General features: G+C 33.7%; 1 protein-coding gene across 7 annotated transcripts in view; it reads left to right on the top strand.

Annotated features, from left to right (window-relative positions):
• Positions 1–692: 692 nt before the first annotated feature.
• LOC123540793 (TOG array regulator of axonemal microtubules protein 1-like) overlaps positions 693–26,921 on the top strand; it is a 57,874-nt gene continuing 31,645 nt past the window's right edge. For 4 of the 7 annotated variants that reach the window (XM_053545477.1, XM_053545482.1, XM_053545476.1 and 1 more), the window contains exons 1-5: positions 693–2,831; positions 8,211–8,346; positions 9,873–9,971; positions 22,888–22,998; positions 26,672–26,731. In XM_053545477.1, coding sequence (XP_053401452.1) covers positions 912–2,831; positions 8,211–8,346; positions 9,873–9,971; positions 22,888–22,998; positions 26,672–26,731 — 2,326 coding nt within the window. In that variant the 5' untranslated portion in view covers positions 693–911. Of the gene's footprint in view, positions 2,832–2,881; positions 7,931–8,210; positions 8,347–9,872; positions 9,972–22,887; positions 22,999–26,671; positions 26,732–26,921 lie in introns of those variants that run through there. The other 3 variants (XM_053545498.1, XM_053545480.1, XM_053545492.1) reach the window with 3 other exon arrangements.

The following is a 26,921-nucleotide window of genomic DNA, read 5'->3' as shown; positions in this document are numbered from 1 at the left end:
GAAAGATATTTCGATCTTTCACTGAAACATTTATTACTTCAGAAATCCCGATCTCTTGCACTTCTGGTGATATTTCATTCCGGTGTTATAGTGAGGATCACGAACGACAACTCTGCTCGGAGATTGCAGAAATCTAATAAGAATTGTTATGGAAACTAACTGAGTGGCCCTTTTCCAAGGAAAAAATACTTTATATTCACCATTTCCACTTTCATACTAAACAATGATAATTGGAAAGTTAGCTTCCGGGTAAAGAAAAATCTTGACATTTATACAAATGCGACGTAAGCGTGACGTCAAAACAGCTATGACGTTGTTAAAATGGCAGATATCGTGACGTCAAAGAAGGTTACGTACGTCACTGGCTGGCGAGTGCGCTGACACAGTGTTTGCAGCAGATGCTAATTTTAAAATATGTTTCCACTTTTATTAACTATTTATTCCAAAAAGTGGCGTCCAAATTATTTCTGTAGTATTCTTAACAATATTCATGGCGAGTTTGATGACTTATATTGATATCCTTATATTTGTCGCTATTTGGCTGCACAAAGGTGGTACAAATCGGTGTTTGTTTGTCGCAAAAACTTATACGCGTAGTCTCCCTGTCGTGCTACTGGGGTACAATTAATTTCGTTTAGGGAAGTTTGTGCTTACAGTGTTGACCTATTGGCATCTACAGATTGTCACGTGATCAATACAATCTGTTGTTGGGGAGAAGTCGCCATTTTGTGCTGTCCTTGACTAGGAATTGAGTATTGATAAATTTAAAGCATATTTTTGAGAAATCATGACAGAATCGGAAGTTCACACTCATTTGGATTGTTTCTTAAATCCATTGGTATCAAGAAGAACAATGCGAGCGGAATAAACGTTACCTGTCTTTTATTTTTTGACCAATTATTTTTGTGTTCATGGCTGGAAAAGTCGCCAAAGTACAGGTTGCAAAATTTCCTATGCACGATTTTAATGATGCTCCTTACATAGAAAAACGCCAGTCAGGAGGCTGGAATATGGAAGAAAATGATGTCCTTGATCAACTAAGAGACCAGCGATTCCAGAGACGTGTAGAAATTCTTGAGCAGTTGTTAATTACGGTTCGAAGAAATGGTGGAAAACTTCCATTTTCAAATCAACAATCTATTTTCAGAGGACTTGGTTTGGCGCTCTCAGATTCAAACTGGGATGTTAGGTTGAAATGCATTCAGCTGATCAATGAAGTTATACCCCAGTTTGGGGATGGGTTAGATTCTTGTATGTCGGAGGTGATGGGGAAGTTAATTCCCAACATTGGGGAAAGCAAAATAACAGTTCGAAGAGCAGTGATTCAGACACTACATGTTTACATGAAATGCACAAATCATGTTCCATCATTACTTCGGGCTATTGTACATTTTGGACTAGAGAACGACGATACTCGTGTCCGAAAAGAATCGATAGTTGCATTGCCAATGCTTTTCACGCCAGAATTTGCAAGAGAAAACTTTTTCGAAATTACCCAGTCATTGGCAAAGAAGTTGTTAGATACCTCGATGGAAGACAACTTAAGAGATTGCTCATTAATGACACTGGAGAAAATAAAGGCACTAGTTGGAGAAAGAGAATTTAACAATTATCTACACAAACTGTCTCCACCTTTAAGACGTTATTACTTTCAGTTAACAGGACATGAATCAGATCAAGTTGATTCGTCAAATAAGGGTAGTGTAAGCAATGGATCAAGCACATATTCTACTCCAAGACAAGCTCCATTTTCAAAGGCCACCAGGGTGAATGGTTCAATGAATTCCGTACAGCAACATCCGCAACAACACTTGCACCAGGCTCAGTATGTTGATTCCTACGAGTTTGGAATAATTCCTAGTCACGTTATGAGTCAGATAAATGACCAAGAAAACTTTAAACTTCGAGCAAAAGGTGTTGAGGAGTTGCGAAATATCATGTATGATTTGAGTGATAACGATGTTCAAAATAACCTTATGCCACACATGATTTCATTCATCAGTTTCTTGAATAATTTATTAGACGATTCAAATTTCAAGATTACTACAGTGACGTTAGAAATATTGTGCATATTAGTAGAAAAGTTGGGCAAGAGTGTAAAACAATATCTGAAAGCTTTGTCTTTAACACTTGCTAAAAGGATGGGTGATAATAAAATTGTTGTGCGGCAGGCGGTAATGAAAGTTGCTATTAAGATGATGCAAAGTCATTCTGCAAAACCAGTGCTATCTGTGATATGTGAAAATCTTCAGCATAAGAACTCTAAAGTAAGACAAGAAACGCTTAACATAATTATAGCGGCATTGTTAACTTTTCCAAGTTATGCATTTGATCTCCCAGTTGTTTGTAAAATGGTTGCCCCCACTTTGACTGATGGCAAACGTCAAGTGCGTCAAGCAGCACTTGAATGTTTATCGGTGATTGCGCAGGCCATGGGTCCTGGCAGGCTGGGACCTTTGGTTCAAGTTGTTGATCAAGTTGAACTAAGTAATGATGGGGAAGGGGTTATGGGGGCAGTACAGGCGCGTCTTGCAAGGCGACAGCTACCAAAACTGAACAGTGAGGGTCTAGTAGAGTACGCCACACCAGTGCCTTCTTCAGCATCAACTCGAAGTTCTGCCAGTTTTCAGGCTCAAGGTGCTGATGTTGAATGGATTGTTGGCGGTTCTCACAGTCTGAGAGGGCTGTCAAGATCCGATACTATGGAATTAGAGTCAGTGACATCAACTCCCACTCCATCAGTAAATACAGTAGAATCAAATGGTCGACCATTTGTCAGTGCTGGGAAAGGTAGAAAGAAGCTGCCATGGGAAGGAGAATCAAATGGACAGGTAGTTTTGACAGTTTTTTTTATTGCTCGTGCTGTTTTAGGTGCACTTAATATGAAACATGATGCATATTGTTATCATTCCTTCATTAGTTTTCTGAATTCATAATGGGACATTATTTGATTTGATTGACCAAGTACTTGTTAAATAAAGATAACATAAAAGTAATGTTTTTCCCAGTCTAAAGATTAAGACACTACTGAAATTCCCAGGGATATAAACTAGTTATTTTTATTTAGGGGCCCATGCTGTCAAAAATAAATGTTTTACATTAGGTATATCACTATATGGGCATTTTCTCCAACAATTTAGGGGTCCAGCCCAAAATCTAGGGGGCATGGGCTACTGGGCCCCTGCTAATTTATATCCCTGAATTCCCAGAACCAAGGAAATGGGTCCTTTACCCAAAATACTGAAAAAAGGCCTGTGATATATCATATATAACATTTAACAGAAAGGTCTTCATATACTTCAAACAGTTATATTTCTCAGAAATTCTGTGTATTACAGACAAATAGGCTGTTTAGTGTTAATGTCATTGATTGTTTTCTTCACCTTGTTATTAAAGAAAGATAATTTTTTAAAATAGGACCTAACAGTTTTTTAAATCTATTGACGACCATTTGTTGTGTATGGTCACTTTAGTTCTTGACCTTTCATCATGACAATGATAGGTTTTTTTCAGGCTGAAACTTGATGAAAGTAGTTGTTTATGCATGTTCTAAACTGTATATTATCCTGTTTATTGAGATATTCATGAAGTCTTTGTATCAATATTGGGGATTATTGTAAAGGTGTAACAAATTATGATCTATAGTCTAGGCATAATACTTCTCTTTTTTTTGAAATCTCAAAATTGATAAATTCATATCCACAATTTCACCATTTTAATCATTAATTTTTTTTATGAATATGATATTGTTCATTGTTCTACCTCATACACATTCACTCACTGTCACACACTTCTTGTTTTGTACTTAATATATATATATATATATATAGCAATATCTACACTTCAGTATTTCTCTATGATCAGGGCACTTGTTTGGCCATTTTTTGGGCCAAATATGCGCCCCATTCCCCTCATAAAATAATATGTTTTTCCCCTGATAATAGGTTGTTTGACACAACTAGATATGAACTCTCTTTCAAGTTATATTATAGTTCCTCTAAGTAAGGTTACTGCTGCAATATACAAATGTAGTTACATTAGTTAGAAATGATGGAAAACAGTATTAATAAGTGTGAGAAATAGTAACATATAAATGGCTAAACGCTTCCCCTTTTTGTTCTAAAACGACGAAAAATTCCCCTTCCTGAGGGTATGGGTACCTGTCCCCAAAAGTTGTATAGTGCCCTGCAGTATGATACTGTCAGAACTTTGTTTATTTCTTAGTATTCTTAATTCCAAAAAGCTGTAGGTTTATTTTTAGCAATATTAAGATGTTTTGTAGAATTTTGTTTGTCTCGAAGAGCTCTATCAGTTCATTGTATTTGCATTTTTTATAGAACTAATTAGTACAAGAAAAAGCAATTCCAAAAAGCCATAAATCTGTTTAACCACTTTAAACTTGTTTTTTCTCAGAATGCCAAAAATGGAATTAGATCAACAATATTTTACTCTCAAGATTATTTTTTAATTAAATACCATACATCAGATTATGAAGAGGACATTTCAAAGTAAAAAATTGAAAAGTTGTAAAATGTTCCATTGTTTTCCTCTTGATAACTTGCTATATCTGTTTCAATCTTTCTACCTTTCTCAACCAAACCAAGTCTGCTATTATTCTTCTTGGTTGCATTCTTTGCTTCCAAAGGATCGTTTTACAGATTTCATTAATATTCTGTTTTGGATAAGTTTTACAGTTAGATTTAGAAACAGAATTACAACATGACATACAGAAAAAACAACTGTATGCGATTCAAAACAATATTCTTGAGGCCTAAAAAAATTCTTTGTTTCCGGTAACATGCTAAAAAAAATTAGGGTAGGTAGGTCGGAAATTTTTTTTTTTGAATTTTTTTATAAAGGGAGACTTTTTGGAAATTATTTTTTTGTCAAAAAATGATTACAAATAAGGGGGTTATGCCTTTAGAGCATCAGTAAGTTGATTTCTAACATCACTGGCCATGTTTAAAGCACAAAAGGTGCAGTTTTGCATGTTTTTGTTAAAAAGTTGAAAAAAATATTCTCCATGGTCATTAAGACATTTAGGGTCGGGCCAAAAAATTAGGGTAGGTCGGGATACCGGAAACAAACAATTTTTTTTTACGCCTGATTAATTAATACTGGTGATGTGAAATCTGAGTTTGACAAGATGACTCAGGTCTGAGGCAAAAGATGTTTCCAGTTATTGGGAAAGTAGACACTTGTCACAGAAAGAATGCTTTTGTTGTCATTGTTTATCAAGGAAAAGACTTCTGTATAAATCTAAAATCACTTAGAAACTTCAAAATGTAAATTAGTTGAACTGACAGCCGACTATGTCAATTCTGTAAGACTGTGTGTATTTAAACCCTGGCCCTATTGAACAATTCATGCTCAGCCTATATTTGGATGATCTTCTATTATGCAAGATAAAGAAACACAACGGTTCAACTTTTTAATACACGTAGATCTAAAAACTTTAAACTATAGAGCCATTCTTGTGTACAGAGGTGTAACGGTGCTACTTAAATGGTTTGAAAATATTTTCCAATACGCATTACAGAATCGGTTTAGTTTGTTGATAGTATATTGGCACTGCGTCAGAAAGATTGACTGTTTACAAAGACTTTTATGGCTACATCGTAATCATTGGAAAATGTCATTGAAAGCCCAGACAACAAAATTAATGAACATTTAAGATATATATTTTATGGCGATTTAGTCTAAAATTTTCAGTCAGGATTAATTGTTGAGAAATGTTATGATATAGATCTACAGCCATTATTTTGTTTGCAACCTCAATAAGATTTATTGACATTTGAGAAATTTTATTACCCTATTATTGATATAATTTAAGTTTTATAGCTTTACATACAGAAAAAGTCCTATGCAGACATTGTGTCCTGTATCTAGACCCTGAAATTGAATAGAATCATACTATATTATTAATTTAAAAGTAAATTCAGAAAGCTGGTCTTACAGGAGAAAGTTTTCTCAGGCATTGCAAATGTAACTGTAACATATGCCCTGATAACAGCCTGTTACCTTAGGGGAGGCTGTTTCTATATTTCTTGGGCCACTTTTAAAGAAGTTTTTGTTTGCTGTCTCCCAACCCTACTTTTTAAAGTTGGGTAGGTAGGTAGGCAATTCTTTTTTTTTTTGATTTGGTGGTGGGGATTATACTTTTTTTGGTGGGGGATTATACTTTTACTAGTAGCCCGCCTGTCCGCTTAGCTCAATAGGGAGAGCATTGGTCTGTGGATTGCGGGGTCGCGAGTTTGATCCCCGGGCGGGGTGTATAATGTTCTCCGTGACGATTTGATAAAAGACATTGTGTCTGAAATTATTCGTCCTCCACCTATGATAATTCATGTGGGGAAGTTGGCAGTTACTTGCGAGAAACAGGTTTGTACTGGTACAGAAACCAGGAACACTGGTTTAGGTTAACTGCCCGCCGTTACATGACTGAAATATTGATGAAAAATGGTGTTAAACCCAAACAAACAAACAAACTTTTACTAGTTCCTTACAGAATATTTCTTCTGTAATGATAAGATAAATAAGTGTATGTCATATAAAAGGATGAAATGAAATAATACAATTTAAACTTTCTTACTTATTATTTTGCTTACTTGAAACGTATGTGGCACTAAGTCTTGTCATATCGCAACTTAAAAAAATTGACCAGCATTGTCCAGTAAAAACTTTTGGGGCGCATCATTTTAAATGGGTAGGTAAGCAGATAGCAAACAAACATATTTTTAATTTTGACCTTGTCAGATCAATAAAACATTTATATGTCACATGTTACAGAAATAGCTTGAGTAATGTTCAGTGTTACTGCGGAAAGTTAATGATTTTTTGATATTTTCAAAATACAAAAAAACTTGTACAATACTGTCTTGTTGTATTTCCCTTCTTATAATAAAGCCACATTTCTTTTCAAAAGATGTAACAACTTATAGAGTTGTATGATTTCCGAACTGTGAAAGATAATGCAGACAGTTTCATTTGAATAATCCTGTGTGACTCATTGTTGCATCTGTATTTTTGTCATGCATTGCTGAATTTGACACTGTCAGTGCTTTTACATTGCAAGTGTAAGGCCAAGGTTGTGAAAGCAGGTTTAAAAAAGAGTCACCTTTGCTTCCAATGTCATTAAGCACATTATGGGTATAATCAAGTTCACAGCCATTGATGACTTTCTTTGCCCAAACATGTGATACCTGTGATGCTTTTGTATATTTTTTGACAATGCATTTCTTTATTATGAACTTACTGAACCTTTTTCCATAGATATTTCTCCACAGAAACGGATCAATACGGCCGGACGCAAGTTGAGAATGAAAGTGAATAGAATTCTTCCTATCAATATGTTTTCAATCAGTAACTCAGATTCTCTTCATCTATAGAAATTGATATAAAATATGATTTATATCAATGGAGCGGGAACTGATTTGTATGCACAAAGACACGCCATCTTCTTTTTAACATAGTCAGATATGCGTTTAATTTAATCAAGACTGAATGTATATTTTGATAGAAAAAGCTTTCCTTTTGCAATAGGTAGTGAACAAATACATAATATATAGTTATTGATACGTAATTGGAAGGCTTTCTGTTTGATCAAATAGTGTGCGAGGATTAGAATATTCTTTCATTTTTTTTTTCATTTTAAGAAGATAGGATATTTTGATCCACTTCATACACAGTCTTACTCTTGCATTTATGTGAGCATAAAAGGAATACTTGTGTCTAATTTCAAAAGATTCGAGTGTTTGAACCAATAATTGAGTGTTGAGGGTTTTTTTTTTCTTGAAGAGGAATAGTGACAGTATTGTCTCAAAAAATGTTAGATTGAAGAAGTTTTTATAGGTGGAAGGGTAGTGCAGACATGGGATTTCTTGAAAATTGGAGCGAAATTTTAGCTGGTATCGAACCATGTCCCGATACTGTGAGTACTAGATGACAGCTCTTTTTTTCTCTTGTCAATTATTTTTATTCAATAGACGGCTTTGGAAATATTTGTTTCTAATTGTTGATTGATACAAAAATGCAACATATACAGTACATTGTGCCAGGATTTAATCTGTTGAAACGGAAAAATGAATACACCATTGTCTAATGAGATCAATAGCTCAAGGACAAAATCTTAGAAATGATGCTTATTTTGTTGTTTATCTTGATGCATTTTATACAGTTTGTTTCTAAATTTCAAATGTTTTGTTTTATAGTCTGAAGGTCCACCGAAACCTCGGCAGACATGGTCGAATAGCGATGACAGTCATGACATCTACAACAAGAAACCAATCATTAAACGTCGCACACATCCAGTTGTATCACAGTCACCAGATGATACACAACAAGAAAGTAAGATTTGGCATGTGTAGTTTACACATTTCAGAGTCAAATTTTTCTGTGTATTTTCCTGACTTTGTTGATCTTTTTCAGTTATAGTGAATTTTCATTAATGCAAAAAAGGAAAACATAACACACTTGGCTGACATATTTTTAGTAAACTGTACAGCATTTTTTTTTCACTCGTTCTATCTCCAAATGGTTATCAAGGTGCCTAGACTAGGATAAATAAAGTGATAAATATGAAGATTAGGAAGAAAGACAATTCTAGGTATGATTACAGAAGTCAGGATAAAACAAGAGTGGCATATGTTTAAGGCAGGCTAGAGCAGGTTTGCGGATGAGGACCTGATAAGTCATGGACGTTACATACATGTCAAAAACCTAACGTTCTATCGACAATACATCTTTATTGACAAGATTAAACATGATTGACTTATCCTGTTGATGAACGTGAAGGATTAACCCTGATTATTTATTTTGTATAATGTAAATCGTTTTTTTTTTCTTATTAATATTCAAATTAGATTTAAAATCATTCCATTCAGGAGAGCTGTATTTTGATAGACAACTCCAATCGTGGCGGGAGCGAAAAATTATCAATATTTCATTCGCTTCTCATGTTTCACCCTTTGATTGCCTCAGATAAATCGCTGTTTTCAATATACCGTAGAAAGATGTCTATCTTACCTACTATTGACATGGTTCTAGTCAGGTAGTACCGTAATAGATGTTTTGAGCTCGGCTGAAGACGTAAGACATACCACATTCCGAGACTGACAAATTGCATGCCTTTTCAATATAATGGATCAAATTAATTTTACTGCACTTAAAATGTTTTTAAATGTGTATGTTTTTTTTCTGCATATCACATTTTTCTTCTAAGCTTGATATTTTCAGTGCATTTTGTATGGAAAGTGTCACTTATATTTTGGGTTATATAAGAGCTTATAAATGACAAGATAAGTTACAAGTATTGCTAAACTTGCAAATATCACATTTAAACATATCCATACACATTAATTAAGCAGGTATTTGTATTTCAGAAAACACTATTTTAGGGTCTGTAAATGGCTTTGAAAGGCAAACTTCCCTTATACATTTCAAATTGATATAAACACACGCTTAAAAACTGATGTAAGGGTTCTTCCTGAAAATGTAAATTGACAAATATATTTGTATATATCATTTCATATTTATTCATGTAAACATCCTGTTGCATACAGTCGGTAAAATTTTTGTAAGGTAAACGCTTGTGCTGGACTTAAAAGCAAGTTTGAAAGCTGTTTATTTCTCGGACGTATTCCTTGTCCTTAAATAGTCTCAGCTTGCTGAGATTGTCTGCGTAGAAATATAACAAGAACCAAACCATGGGTGAAAACAATCTTGTTTAGTTTGCTAATTTTGTTCAAAGTATACAAAATGCCCAGCACTTTTGGGCCTTTCAAAACTTGGAGATCATTTCTTATTTTAATACCTCAGTTTTGTGATCGAGTCTTATATAGATTAAACATTAGTATCCTGTTCTCTGTTTTCAGCCTCATACAAACAGATCCATCTCACAAAGTTGAGGAAGACCCAGTCCTTGAAATCTACAAACTTCCGTGGCCTTGACCTTGCAAATCAGAATGATAAAGGTAGGTCAAGGTCGTTGTGACCTGATGTTGAATGTAACAATTTGTAGTGAAAAAAATCCTACTAACTTACACAAGGTGAAGGTTGTTTTAGTTGTGTTTTGTACACATGCCTATATAAGCTCTGTAAAGATATGAGATAAAATTGTGATATATATATATATATATATAATTTTGACTGAGGAGTATAAAAGGCTAAAAAGTGTATACTTGTGAAATTTCGATACTTTCTGTTGCGAAAAAGAGGTCTAATGAGGTTTTTTTCTTTTGTTGCACTGTTTATGTAAAGTTTGTTGGATCTTTTAAGTATTTTGTTCTAAAGTGGTTGAGAAAAACTTCTATAAAATACTCAACTCTTCTAAAACAATGAAGTAAATATTAAGAAAAGATGTTTTAACACTTTAAGAAAGGTAAAACAAGTGCGAGTCGTGCCAACTTTTTAACACATTACTATGATTTTATTTTGTATGTAATAAAAATCATTGGTAAACACACCCATGAAAATTTGAAGTTTTCGTATTATGGTTTGCCCTGCATGAATTGAGTCAAGGAGATAACGTTCATTGTAGATCATCAATAGACATTTTGAAGTGGTAAAAAAGCTTCTTTTAAATCCAAATTGAGTTTATTTAGATTTATATTTTGTTTTGGGCTGATTTTATTCTAATGTTGTGTCCGTTGTCTGGTAATAAACAAAGCGACGCAGAGATTTTTGTTTATTTATTTAAATATGTTTTTTAAGTAACAAAATATCATCCTATAGTTCGGCTTGTACTTAAGGATTAACACTGAAACAAAAAAAGATATTGTGGTCAAAATACAGTATGACTAAGCAATGGATACTATGTATAGTATTTGCAAATGCAGAAAGGAAATCATTTTTATAAGCAGTACATAATAAATTTGAGTCTTTGTCCTGTTTCGTTTCATATCGGAGGGATAGACAAACCATGATTATATTTTACCAGTCCTTTTTTGCATGCTATATCTTGTGTTTTGGGTTTTGTGGTAAAATCATGAGGCTGTTACCATTGTGGTTAACTTCGTTCGTGGCTTAATTCTTTGCGACTTTGTTGCTTTTTTTGTCAGAGGTGTATTAGAACAATAATTCTTCTTACGATGCAGTGAAGTGTTTCAACAGCTGTTGATAGGGCCAAATAAAGGTTAATTCGGGTTACTTGTTACTTCAATGGGTCAGGTATCTTTAATGTGTTTGATCTTCAAGTTTTTGTTTGAATGGTCATCATCTAAATATATGTAAAACAGGTCACAGAGTAGTTCGGTCAATATTGACTTTTATTCCATGTTCTAAATATTCACTCAAACAGCGTTTAAAAGGCAGTGACGGTCTACAAACAATCTTAACCTGCAAGTCAACTGGACGCCCATTGTAATGAATAGAGTATATTTACACAGAAAATTGATCGTCTAGTTTCATTTTTGTCACCTCTGAAAATATACATTTATTGGGTCTGTTGTTATCTGTGTGTAATTTGCAGTTCGAGGGTTCAACGCAATAAGGGCGTATCTACATATAATAATCATATGTAGATACGCCCTTATTGCGTTGGACCCTTGAAACTGTTGAGAGTAATGAAAAATATTTTATGTACCAGTCACAGCTGGTGCAATTTTCATCATGTGTGGTGAAATGTGAACAATTTACTAAAATGCCTGTTTATATTAAGGACAAAGTTTTCATATAAAACATAGATATTTACATCATACATCTTTCTAACTTGCATTATATTGCAAAAACAGATACACAAGTGCTATAGATAATTAATTTAGTTAATTGAACTAAAACTGTACTATGTACCTTAACAGGCACAGGGGATTGACAAATTGATTCCAATTTAGCTTCCGAAATTGTTGAGGCATATTAAATGTTAAAGGCTCAAAACAGTAGAAGAAAAAATCTTGAAAGCATGGGTTTGTCCCCCAGGGATACAAATGTTACCAGCGACAGTTTATCTAAAAGCATTCACTCTGCCTCGCATACCTATGGGGGAGGGGTGGGGGGGGGGGGGGGGGTGAGTTCAATGCCCTTGCTATGATTACATTAATTTTGTACTAATCAATCAGGCGATTTATATTTGATCAATTGTTTACGCTTGTTCAAAATCTACGGTATGTATTGTTGTTAAAGTAAACAGGAATCTAAGTTGCATGTCCCACCTACTCAGTATCAAGATAAACAAACAATCCTAGAAAATTGGTTATTGACATCAAGTCGTTCCATCAATAGCCCTCATTAACCTCCGTCTTTTAGAGTTAATTGTCGAAGGACTCGGTTGCTTTATTATTTATTAACTGTATAGGAAAAACAAAATTATTAGCTGTTGACTTTGTCATGTATTGACTTTAAGTCTGGGAATTTTACTCTGCCGATAACAAAGATGTTAATATTGAAGAGTTGTCTCCCCTTTAGATGCTGAATCTCTGAATCAGTCACTGATTAAGCTGTTACTGTACTTATCTTTTTGGTCATTACGGTTAATTCATTTAGAATGTAATACATTTGATAAACCATGCAGAAAAAAACAATAACAGACAGCTATGTATGTCAGGGTGATTTTTGCTTTTTATTATCACTTTACCTAAATCGTAATTTGACGTAAATTGAAACAACTAAATTGTAAATCGAGACTATACAAACTAACAATAAAGTATCAGAATGAGAAACCGTGTAATTGATATTGAAATATCCACTTAAAACCCATTGATCTAAGTTCTTTGTGTCAAAGATTTTACATTAGTAATAATTTTTTTTTCTAATCTGGCATAAATCCAGTATAATATATCCATAAATATATATATATAAGTTAATGCTAACAATTACAGAACAAAATACCAGAATTTCCTGTTTTGCTGATTAAAGGAAAGAGAAAAGATCGTAATTATTTTTTTAGAAATAATTTTATTCTAGCAGACACCCTCAGCGCTGCATAAATTAGCCTGTACCTTGAAGACATCTACGTACTTTATTGTCCGCCCACTTTCTTTTGACTATTAACATATGCAAACTATGTAAACAGCACTTAATTTGGGAGAGCCAGGTCACAGAATTAAATATTTGATATGAACTTAATTGTCCAACTTTTCAACAAGCATGAAATTGCACTTGAGAAAGCCATGAACTTTTTTATGGTTTCTTTACATTTTGTCTAAGGTATTGAGGCGATAATGGAAAAGTGTCATAAGTCATTGTTTACGTTCAGCGACTTACTACGGTTTTCCGTTTAACTTCAAAATTATATTTTAGATTTAGTGCTTTATTTGCTTTATATATTTTGCATGAGTGGGGAGTCTAAAGACGGGCACCAGTAATTGTGTGAAAATGCAATTTCTGAAAGCAGAGTTGTATTCTAAGTAAATAAACCAAAGTAGGTGGTGCGAAAAGTGAAATATATTTTATTAATAAATCTTAACTCTTTTTTTTCTGTCGAGTCATTGTAATGTTGCAAAAAAAAATTTAAGTCTCAGTAATTATGTAACAAGTGTTGATTTTTTGGAATTAAATGAAAGCAAAGCAAACAAATTTCACTTGCAAATGCGTCATTAATTTTTTTTTTCCGAAGAAAAGGAAAAGTTGTCATGTATACAAAAGAAGTAGATCTACTTGATATTTTTTATTATTGTGTAAATAAGAAAATTGTTAGTTAAATTGTATGAGAAGAGAACTTTGATTTAGTTGCAGTCTAAAATCAGATTTACATACAATTGCGTAAATTGTAAGTAGATATAGTACAATACGTAGGGCTGATACGTAAGATGTTCCGTCAGATGTCACTGGGTTTAATGACACATGTAGCGGGTCGTATTTCATTAATTTTTCTTCAAGATCTTGAGAAGTAAAGTAATTATTTTTTTCAATATTGACACTTCATCAAATTTCTGTTTTTCTTTTTTTCTGATAAAATTTGATATACTTGTAATGTGGCATTCAGCTGTCCAAGTTAAATACTAATTAAAAGAAAATTTCTGTGATTGTCAACATGAGATTACTGATAAGATAAAAAAGTATTTTCATGTTCAAAGTGTAATGCATTTATAATTGATGATTTTGATGAATATAGTAAATTGTCTAATTTTCATAATTAGGGGCAAGGGAATTTTATGAATGAGCAAATTGTTTATTATCGCTCAAAAACAGGCTAGTTCCAGTTCTAATTAATACAAATGGTCATAAACATTATTTCACATGGTGAAGCATGGCAATCTTGATGGATTTAATTTTGCTGATATTTATGGCTAGGGTGCCTCACAGTTTCAAACTATCAGGAATGAAAAAATCTATTTGGAACTGCTGCTGGTTGTTTAACCTTTTCCCTGCTAAATTTCTAAAATGGACCAGTCCATCATTCAGTTTGGGCAATACCATTTATTATTTGAAGGGGTGGTCAAGAAAAATATTACTGACTGAATAGCGAACAGTGCAGACAATGATCAGCCTGCACAGAAGTGCAGGCTGATCTTGGTCTGCTCTGGTTGCAAAGGCAGAATCTCTTGCTGCCAGCAGGCTAAAGGTTAACATGACAAGAAAAGTTGGTGAAATTCAAGCCAGAATATCCAGTCACTGTAGTACCTGTGCCGCATAGTCTGAAAGAACTTGAAAGAGGTTTAAATTCCCAGAGCAAGGCCATGAAAAAGATGGTATATATATCATATAATTATGTATGAGTGAATTTGTAGCTTCAGAAAGTTTTTTTGAACAAAGCACGGTTTTCCGTTATTGTGTAAATTATATCACTGCACCTGCATTATAATGCATGGCTGTCAAAACTATTTTTTGTCAGTGCTACTTTGTAAAGAATGGTGCAGGGTATGTAAATATATTGGTTGTGAAAGGAAAACTATTTTTATTGAGTTTTATCATTTAGACTTCAACAAAGAAAATAGATTTTTTTGAATTGCCTATCCCAACATTTCTTTTCGCTTTTAGTTTATTTTGTGGATTTACAAAAACCTTTTCATAATATAAGAAATGGTTAATTCTTTGGACCATATAAAATTGTAAATGATTGTAAAGTCAGTGAGATTATGATGGAAATTCAATATTGTAGTTAATGAAAATATAATTTTGATATTTATTGTACACAATGGCGGTTTCATTGGTCCTAATTCGGGAATAATGAGAAAAGTCATCGAGTTGAATTTTTCGTCCTTCAAGAACTTTGTATTGCGAATCTTGTATTTGTATTTTCACGGAGATTTGAGTAGGATGAAAGTGTGCTTTGTGTGTAACATGTTTTATATTAGAGAATATTAATATTAATTGCGATTCAACTTTGGAAGAAGTTTTGTACAGCAAGATAGTTCTTAATTTCATATAACTGGATTAAATTTTACTGTCTCTTTAATGTAAGTGAAATTTAGAATTTTTCTTTCTATTACCATAATTCACAAAATATCATAATCTTTGATGTATGCCATTTCCAAGAAAATCATTTTACATTTACATTTATGCAAAATTAGGAAAACAACTTTTCTAGACAAACAGTTTATTTAGGATATTGCGTGACGTATTTTTGACGTACGTAGAATTTTGCATACAGATTTTTAATGTCACAGGTTTTGGCTGATACCTTAATTTTACTGAATTATAGCAAATATCAATGATACAGGTACATCAGTCGATCATAATTAATTACGTTTATCAAGTATGCACAGTGTCAGTGGCAGTAGATCAATTTATACGCGTTTTCTTTCTTAATTAAAGGGAAAATTCCAACATGGTAATCTTTTAAGTTTATTTTTTTAGTTGTTTCTGTATCACCAACTGAGCTGCATTGTCAATAAATCGTTTTATGATTAAGAAAATAATGACAGTCCAGTAGTATAAATCAGATTAACGCAAGAAATGAATTCAAACCAGAGAGTAATGTAAATTGTAATGCGCAGTCGCAGTGATTCTGAAAAGCTTTAGGATAATATCTGCAGTTCTTAATTCTGTTCATTTTCTGAGGAAATTATTGGTAACGTTCATTCATATCCTGTTGACTGTTCTTTTAAAAATGGGCAATGATCGATTTTTTTGTATTAATAATTCTGATTTTAACGGCAATTTAGATTTAAACATGAATGCAGCCACGCATGGGACTATTTTCAGGTTTATCTACATATTTATCTTGTGTAAATTGATGTACGAAACACAAAAGGCTTTTAATCGGGGGATCAGTTGACCAAGTTTGTTCATAAAAGCTTGATCAGTACGTACTGTATTGGTCTAGACCAGTTATTCAACACAAAATTTCAAACTTAATAAGCTTACCAACCATTGATAAAACGATATAATATTCGATGTTTACAGCACGATTCTTTCATTTAAATTACGCTATTTAATTGCTACTTAATTTCGCCACACTAGGGACTGATTCTGAAATAAAGATAAACATATGGGCAATTCTATGATAATTGGATTATAGTAGTTTTTTTTATGGAATAAACAATAGGTTTTCCCTTAAGGGGGTTTGTTACTCACGAACTTTAGAATACGCTTCTACAGGAGGTTCTCACGGATGCACAAAGATCTCGAACCCACAAGGGAATGTAGTCCACTAATGGCAGAATATCAAAATAATCAAGCTATCTGGGTGAGAATGAACCTTCGTGCGTAAATATCACAAGAAGAATGTCTTGATTATTTTCATTCTTGCATGCTTATTGCTATATTTTGATAAAAATTATGCTGGACTTCATTTATCAGGGTAGTAATGCACTGTACATCATGCTGCAATTTGATGTCATAATGGACAGCATAACACTCTCTCGCAGATCCGCGTGTCAATTATTGTTTATCACAGAATATACATAGCTTTGTTTAACTGACAGCTTTGGTCATTGTTTTGTATATTAAAGTACTGTTCTTCTAATTTGACTGTCGCAGAACTGTAGCCTTTAATTGAATTTTTGATAAGTTTTGTCAACATTTATATTTGTTAACAGCCTAGATATTAACCATATTTACATTTGCAGAGAAATAGATTTTTATTTTATTTAAAACAGGTATTATTGCTCAAACTTTGGCTGCAATTTCTTAGCTTTCAAGTGTTCATAGATTTTAATTGGAGCTCAACCCTTTTTGTTGAATTTGAAAAGCATTCATGTCACCAGTACCTGTGTTGGTCCCAGGTTTAATAAAATGCTTTTATTTGGCTTGTCATTAAACCAAGGGTATCATAAATATGTTTTGAAATGACTTTTTTGAAAGAATTATTGATATAGTATAAAGGTTATACATACTAATTATTTTTGAAATTATAAGAAATGGGTTAGCTTTTATTTCTTTATTTCATCCAAAGAACGATGTTAGCAGTGGCACTTAAGCTTTAATTAATTTGAAAACTGATCCCTTTGGATTATATCTGTACCAATATATACCAAAGCCTGGAGGCAGCATTCCATTATAATTTTTTAACGCCAGTTTGAAAAACGGGATGTACGGTATTGTGTTTAACCCTCTGACGGTGGGCATGCATAAAATTGGTGTCTGCTCAATAACTAGAGTACTTTATATCAGAATTAAACTAAATTTATACAAAGTGTGTATTTCTATAAAATATAGGCCAAGTTTGATAAACAACCAGTTTGAACCAGTATCTCCAAAGTTATGGCCCTTGAATGGGTCAGAATTGCCATACTTGACAGTGTCCATGTGAAAACTAGAGTAATTCTTCTGTAATGTCAGTCATACTTGTACAGAAAATGTATTACTATAAAATGTAGGCCAAGTTTGATAAACAACCAGTTTGAACCAGTATCTCCAGAGTTACAGCCCTTGGATTGGTCAGAATTGCCATACTTGACAGTGTCTGTTTGATAACTAGAGTAATTTAATTTAATGTTAACCATACTTATGCAGAAGATGTGTTACTAGAAATCTAGACCAAGATTGATAACCACTGGTTGGGGCCAGTTAATATCCAAACCAATGGCCCTTCAGTTGGTCCAAATTGCCAAAATTGTTTGCTAGATTACTAGAATAAGGTTTCTCAGAACTAAACATAAGTTATACAAAAGGTGTATCGGCATAAAATCAGGGTCAAATTTGATAGCTAGCCAGTTCGTATCAGTTTCTCAGTTATGACCCTATATATAGTAAATTACTTGAAATTCCAAAACATGACAGTGTCTCACTCACAGTCTGCTGTCTTAACTTGAACAGTTTTTATCCTGTGTTCACTAAATTTGATCACAGTATTAGTTAACTAAATACCTCTAACAAGTTTAATACTGGGATAGTCCCAGTCTTGAGTTGTTCCCCCTGAACTACTAAAAATTGTGAAAATTTACAATGTCTGATTAATAACTTATGCACTTATCCAATGTTTCTTAAACTTAGTTGAAATGTTTATTGGCATATTATCTTGGCCAAATTGAATGACCAGCAGGATAGTCTAAGTCGGGCCCTTGAATTAGTTGAAATTCAGAAAATTGACAACTAGTCTGCGCAATGAGTAGAATTAATTTGCTCTAAAGGGCTTATTTTGTGACAGTCTGACACTCTGGTTTCAAGGAAAACCTCCCTAGGGGTGAAAATTTCTTCATGTGAGGAAGCCATCCAGATGGCTTCACTTTTAGCTTGCTGTCGCCTAGTGATTTTGCCTTTGCGACCAGTGCAGGCCAAGATCAGTCTGCATGTCTGTTCAGGCTGATCATGGTCTGTACTGTTCGCTATTCAGTCGCTTAATTTCCAGTGAACACCCCTTCGAATAATAAATGGTACTGCCCAAATTGAATGATAGACCAGTCCATTTTGGAAATTAAGCATGGTGAAGGTTTAAGAAGGTAGTGGTTATGCCTAGATAATATGTGGAGGGTCACCTAGAGAGTTCCTCATTTGACAAAAAGCTTGAAAGTTGCCATATGACTTACAAATTTGCAGAGTGACGTTAAACCCAACAAAAACAAAACAAGAAACCGAAAGAAGCAAATAAGTATTTTACTAAAGGAAACAAAATTGATAATTTGAGCCGTGCCATGAGAAAACCAACATAGTGGGTTTGCGACCAGCATGGATCCAGACCAGCCTGCGCATCCGCGCAGTCTGGTCAGGATCCATGCTATTCGCTTTTAAAGCCTACTACAATTAGAGAAACCATTAGCGAACAGCATGGATCCTGACCAGACTGCGCGGATGCGCAGGCTGGTCTGGATCCATGCTGGTCGCAAACCCACTATGTTGGTTTTCTCATGGCGCGGCTCATTTAATGTTTGTACAATTTCTAAAGCTGTTGTACAATAGGAAGATTAGCAGTTTTATCAGATCTTTGGTGGATTTTAGTTACCTAATGTTTTCTAACATTTCATTAGATAAATGAAACTTACTTGAAGGATAATTAGAACACTTTTGTCATTTTTTATAGAACTACAATTTTATAGAGGATTGAGTAAACATTACAAGATTATGTCTGGTATTGATTGAAAATAAGAAGGTCAAAATAAAGTAGATAAACATATTAAAAGTTTAACAAATTGGCAGCTTGTACGAAGTTTTTGTAGTGCTAAAACTTTCATCTTAACTTACTGAATAGGTCAGTTTGGACCTACCAAAATATATGAAATTTTTCTTCGCATGAAAAGTTATAGAGCAACAATGGTTTGAGAACAATTAATGAAATTAAGGTTTTAGAAAGAAAACTGTATAATTATGTTAATTTTATTCAAAGTAAGTTTTATATATTTTGTCTTTCTTCTAATTCTTACACTTCAGATTTATTGTATTAAATTTAAAAGCTGTTTTAATGGTTAATTTTTTTGAAGGCTTTTATTTTCAAGAGATCTTCAGTGGAATCATAGTAAAAGTTTCTAGTAAATCAAGAGTTGAAGTGGGAAATTGTTATTTTTTGAGAAGTCCACTGAGGGCATGCAAAGTAAAGTCTGTTTGCATAAGGACCATAATTTTTATGGGAAATTGCATAACGGCTCTTGAAGACAAGAATTTAGATCTTCAGAAATGTTAAAAATGAACCGACAACCTTTTGAATATGTGATGAAAAGTAGATGGTATAGTAAGATATGACACTTTGGATGCACACCCACATGATTGAAATGTTGGTTCAAATACTTCACTGAGTCCACAAACAGCCTCTCATAATAAATCTAAACAGAACTTAAGAAGCTTTAAATATGTCTTCGTGGAGAAAATGGGGGCCTTAGTTCTGCCAGGTAAAAGTACTAGTCAAAAGTACAATTCACGTTGATATATTGTTTGACACTCTTGCTTGTCCTAAGTTGTTTTTGGATATATGGCGAATAATTGCATTGTGTGCACTTCAAAACTGCCATTTAAATGCTGATACAGGCACTTCACCGTTGAATAAAGTTCACCCACCCCTATCATCATATCATCTGTAATACTTGTTTGCTTTAAGTCATATTGTTCAAAATGTCAAAATGATTTACCAGGTTTTCGGAGTCGTAAAAAGTAATAACAACGATTGGAATCGACTCGTTCACAAGCTCGTTCACGAAAAGCGAATCTCAAGAGGGGGATTACTCCTTTGGAGGCAAAGCTAAGAACAGTTTCGATCCAGTGTTTTCATTTGAAGTACATTATTTTGAAATATAAGAGTATAATTTATCTTTCGTATCATTGATGATTATAGGGAAACGTTAATATTGTGAAAGTTGGGTGGCTGTTGATTACGTTACCGGCCAGTGTGATATTGGTCGTTTGGAAAGGATCAAATAATTTTGCTTAGATTTGAAGTGCGTAAAATCTGTTGACCTTACATTGTGTTCATTTTTCACGAAGTTTTGTCAGAAGTTTTTGAAAACTGACCCGGTCTTAATGATGTACTTAAGTATTTATTAACAAGACAAACAGAAATTAATCATTCGAATTTATCCAACAACTTGACACCTAAGGCGTCAAAGAAATTCATTTGCTGTTCCCATCTATTTCTTTCTTACTGATTATAATGTCAATATTTTGACAATTTTTACATTGAAGGCGGCAAATTACATCAAATTATGTTGTGTCAATATTATGGGTCTTCTGTTTGTTTCAGTAGCTGTGGTATTTCTATAGCTTTATAAATGGAATGTTATTGGTTCAATATTTTTCAAGACGTTAAGGCTTGCATATATATGGTGCTTGCATACGGTTTTAACAGTGTGCAACAACTGCAGAATTATATTATAGCCGAGTCATTAGAAATTGATATTTTGGTTACAAGGATCGTTTAAATTGATTTCACAGACAGATTCATTTCTTCCTCGTCATTTAAAAAATTGGATAACGATTTCATAAAACAAACAAAGTGGGAGGCAAGTGTGTGCTTTTACATTGTTCGTGTCTGCAAGAAATAACTACTGCCTGTGTGTTTATTGAAAAATAATTGGAAAGATACATTTATTCTAGGAGAAAAAATCTTTAGTTAAACAATATTATGTTCAAGTTGGTTCTGTATTAAGTTTTGCCAATGTGTTCTTATGTTTTAGTGGAATATTTTTAAGTTCTGGTGAAATTGCTACGTTTTTAAACTAAGACCAGAGTGAAGTTTTTATCCTGGAGTTTTTCTCAAAGTATCTGTGGTTTAGTTTCTTGAAATGGTGCCGATTCTTGAACGTTACTAACTGACATAATTTTTATAGCAATTAAATGTGTACCATATTTCATGGAAGTAAGTAAGTTGCATGTATATATACTTTATATTTTGGAATTGGATGTTCAGCTACCCTTTTCTGAAAATACTTCTAAGGAAGTTTGACTCGCGTTTTTGATTGGTCAGCGGTTATATTATAGCTACTGAGAAGATAATTGAAAAAACAATCAAACAGCTTACATGCTTAAATAGTGTGACTGAAAACACATTACTTATTGATGTTTCATCATACACGGGGATTTCTCATTACTTTTGCACTGCATCGCTGACTTATTTAAATAATAAATGAGAGAAATTGACTTGCGGCTCCTTGGTCAATATAGGTATTGTATCACTGTAGAAGGCTTTGAGATGGGATGTTTGATTTGGACGAAATAGGTACAATACCAAGCCCCCACAGCGGGAAAGTAAATCAGCAATGTCCGTGAATAATTGATAATACGCTAATCTGATTTTCCGCAAGTTTTTAATCTCTGTTTGCATGAAGTTGTTTCATGTGCAGAGTGAGCTGCTTTATTGTAACTGGTTCTTCATTCGGTAGTACTCCAGGGCTGCTTTTTTGGAACAGAAGTGACTTTTCAGTTCTGAGAAGCACTCTCCTTTAATTGTTGTCAAAGTGAAACCACACATTTTTCTTACTGAAAAAGAGGCAAGAAAAAATCATACAGTGTACAGTTCGTAGAAAAAGTGCCACCTGCGTAATATTGACAATTTTATAGCAGAGTTGGGTAATAGAACTATACCTAATTAGTAAATTTGCTCTTTAATAAAACACTTTGTGCTGCAGCTTCTGCCCTGTGGATATTAGAACTGGATTTTGCAACAAATTGATGAAATGATTGTGAGGCAAAACCAATTTTCCAAGAGATACAACATGGATATGAACTTTTAAAATGCATAGAAAGAACTGTTTAAGAAGAAATATCTATTAAAATGATTTATGATAGAAAAGTACACAGTTCACATGTAGAACAACCTGTTGAAGTGTTTGAAGGAGAGCTTTTTTGGAGTGATAATCTATTTAGATAAAATATTATACAAGAAATTGAGACACTGTGGGAGGTATCTGATTGAAAATGAATACATTTTTTTGAACCGAGTAAAATGTTCTTGATACTAAATAAATAAGCAGAAAAGGATTTTTTTAAAATCGAAAATTGGTTGTGCTACTGCTTGAAAAATGATATCAGACTTGATAGCTGGCTAAAATGGATTAACAATTTAATTACATATTCTGTGATTGTTTGAATTTTTGAAAGTAAAAGGAATGTGTCAGTTTCCGTTACATAGTCTGTTTGTCTTGGCAGACGACATTTTGCCACTTCCAAGCTGTCTGGAGCCAATTCCCAGCAGTTTGCTGGAGCTGGAGCCTGGTCCCAGCATTCAGCAACTGCTGGAGCCAATACCCAGCATTCCAAGTAAGTATGAATCCATTTCCTGTTCCTGTTAAAGTTGGTTCCTACTTCCTGTTTACATTTTACCGGTTCTCAGTTTTGTATTGTAATATCAATGCTATTTGCAATTTTTTCCAGTGCTTCATATTGTATATATTTTGCAGTGTTAAGCCTGCACTTCTGTCCCAGATGCACACTTTTACAGTTCTTACTTTCCTGTTATGGTAAAACAGATGAAATACGAGTCGGTTTTCTTCGGATGATTGTCATGAAATGAAAATGCTGTTTTCGTAATAGCTTAGTGTCCTGAATCAAGGACAGATTGATTGGTTATTTTTTGCCATTACTTACATTTATGGGCAACCAGAATCTTTACAATGCTTTTTTGTTAATATTGATAAAAAAAGCATTGATTATAGATTTTTTTTTTCATTTTGGCATGCTTTGAAGGTTGCCGAATTAGCTTTTCAGTCCATTTCAGATATTACCGACATTCTTACATGCCGCAGACCATACAAATAACCTATCAAAGTGTAAACATTCCAACAACCTAAAACTCAGACATTGACCCGAACATGGGTGCAATACTTTCGGGTTGTCTTGCTCCAGACTGATAGAGAAAGTTACGATAAGATTGCGGACTTAACAAAAAACAATTTTCCGTATTTTAGTAGCAACTATAAATGATAAAACAAACAAGGAAGAAGTGTAGATGATGTCCGAAGTCATTGCATCGAGACAGTGACATTGTTTGCGTTTAGTGGCGATATCGGTAAATTGGATTTTGATGTTTGAATTCATGATATGAAGCCTGATCATAAGCTTTGTTGAGAAGGAAAACTGGCATAAACATGTCATAGTAGGATTAGGTTAACCTTTTGATACTTTAGTACTTGAAAAAACTGTTGATTCTTCCCAAATTTAGATAATAAGGAAAGCGGAAGAAGATGGGTTCGGTGAAATACAACGTATCAGCACAAATAGTGTTTGTCGAGTGTTTTGCAAAGATGGCTTTCATGTTTGAACGCAGCTTGATTTTAAAAGCTGCTTGTCATTATTTCACTGCCAAAGAGGACATAGATAAGAGAATATAGATATGATTTACATGAACTTGTTCAGTCTTATTAGAAGATATACCCAAAGCTGTTTATAGTATGTCAGGAATTAATATGATAGGAATATTGCTCAAGTGAATGTTACATAGTGCAAAGTAGACCTTGCATAATTATTGACAAGTCATAATGCAGTTGTAAGCCAGCGACAATGACATTTGCAGTGTTTGTTGCAGTACACAAAGAACAGTTCAAGTTTATGATAATAACATTGACCGACAGTGCAATAACTGATTAAAGAAAATACTTCATGCGTTTAGCAAAGTTTGTAAATTAAAGTTGTAAAATTAAATCATCGATGTTTGATATTGTATCTCTTTGATGAACATTACCGTTAACCCACATGAATTTGGCGAGCACATCATTATGTATGCCCCCCTGCAGGAGTGCAGGGGGATTTTAATTGTACATTGAAAAACTGGTAAGCCATCTGTACCTCGGTAGGAATTTCGACCTATGATTTGCTAATTAATAAATTTGTTACATTTAACTTACAAATTCTGTAAAAAAAAAAAAAAAACGATACAGATGAAAGAAAATTTAACGTATTAATACACACACAGATGAAGCCGTATTAAAGGGTTTATAATTACTTTATGTAAGTGTTTTATGCAGTTTTGAAAGGACAGACTTGAAAGTAAACATTGATAACTTAATAGATGCAAATGAAGGGTGTCCTTAAGTAATGGGTAGTAACTGTCGCTGTATTTATACATATTTAGGGGGATTAACGTAAGCAAGGAGATAGTAAACATTAACGTATCTAAATATTTGCACTTAATTTGTTTCCGTATTCGTAATAATTGTCTTTTATCGTTTGTGTTGTGTGTTGTGTTTGTAATTTGTGCTTGAAATGAAATTTAAGTCTTTTTATAGCAGATAACCAGCACAGTTTAAACCCTATGTAGCTTAATAATGGAAGATTTGTCTACCGTATTTTCCCGAATTAAGGCCCCCCCTCTAATTAACGCCCCCCACCCATTTTGGAGGGAAAAAAAGTCAACAAGAAAGGGAAAAAATCACCTACCTCGTTTTTATAAGTCCACATAATATGTAATTTACAGTACTAAAGTCCAATGTATTAGAAATTAAACACACTTTTAAACAGTCCATGTACCGTAAGTCCAAAACATTTGTACTAAGTACGGTACGTAACAGAAAATTAAACGGTAAATACATTTTTGATTTGTTTTTACACCACTCGCGCACACGCTTCCTGCCGACTTTAAACAAACTTGCAGCAATGTGTTTACGATATACCCTTTTCTTCGGCAGTTTTAAGAACTTTTAATTTAAAAGCAGGCACAGCAGCGTGTCAAACCATTGACATTGTGTATTGCGCTATTAGCTACCCGCATGTACTAAGGAAAATGTTATCGGAGTACACAGCTGTTTGGGTCATGACGTAATGTGTAGTGTCGCGAGCGTGTCAAAAAGCCAGACATGGAATACACGAGGTACCGTATTTAAATGCATAAAAGACACACTGCATTAAATTGGATGACAAATAATTACGTTTTGGGGGGGATTAAACAACACAGAAACACTTTACAGCTAGTTTGAACGATGTTTTTAAGTTTTGTAAAAATTTTCATTTTTTATTTTTTTACCTCAAATAAACGCCCCCTCTTTGGAAAATGTAACGCCCCCGGGGGCGTTAATACGGGAAAATACGGTATATTGAAAATTTTATGCATAACCTTTTAACACATTATTGAAAAGTTAAAGAAATGGCACTCAGCCAGGATTTGGCTTGATACTAGTATTAAATGTATTGTGTAGTGCTTATCTTTCCTTATTATGACTAGATCAAATCTTTTGTATATTTTTTACTTTGTTTTGCCAATTAGAAATTTGTCATCATCAGATGTTTTCTGTAATTACAAGATATTCAGTTGGATTGCAACTGAGTTTTGTTTCTACGATGTATGTTTCGATTCTCCAGGCATTATTAGATGTGTTCTAATTTTGCATTATATGTTTTTATTTAGTGATCAAACTGGATGTTGCTCTTTCTGTCTAAAGTGATTACATTTTATGTTATAATATACAATATATGATACAAGTTTAATAAGCATTAAACTGTTTTATTTAGTTGTTTTCCTCTGATTAAAAAGATTAATTTTGTCTTATATACATATATATCCCCTATGTAGTAATAGGCTGTATATTTTTCCGACCAGAAAACATTCAGTATTTCCTGGGTATATGCATTGTGCCGCTGGCTTGATTTCTCGTTCGAATGATGTCCTAAGCGAACACATGTGACCGACATTGATCAATATACATACAGTAAAATGTTGTGTTCAAAGGCTTCATTTTAAATGCCAGAAGAAAAACTATTATTTTTCACTTCATCAGTGAGATATTGCTTCTTCTTTTGTTTATCTGTTAGCAAAGTTAGTGGGGTCAATTAGGAAATATTAGTGATTTCAGGCCGGAAAAAGGTACAGCCATATACCAAACCTCTTTAGCTGGAAAATCCTTACATTCCACTAGAATTGCAGTGACCACTCTGAAACTTTCTCCTTGCACTATACACACATACACCTGTTAACCTGTGTTTTACTAACTTTCTCTTGTAGCCGAGTCTGACTGGGACGATCCGCCGACTCCCGTCCCGCCAAGTGACGAAAATAGAAGAGGTATACAAACATACACACTTTCTGTTGTATTTCCTCTCTTGTTGTTGGTTATAGTGTTGAGAACATTAAATTTTGTCAAAAACTTTAGATTGGGTACTTTTCATATTCATTTTATTTCATGCTTGGATGGTCGGCAGAAGAATTTTTGACTCCTAACTGGTTACTTTTTTTTGGCATAATGCTGCAGATG

This window comes from Mercenaria mercenaria, chromosome 1 (assembly GCF_021730395.1).
Source record: "Mercenaria mercenaria strain notata chromosome 1, MADL_Memer_1, whole genome shotgun sequence".
NCBI classification, from domain to species: Eukaryota; Metazoa; Mollusca; class Bivalvia; order Venerida; family Veneridae; genus Mercenaria; species Mercenaria mercenaria.
This window is presented reverse-complemented; position numbering and strand designations above follow the sequence as displayed.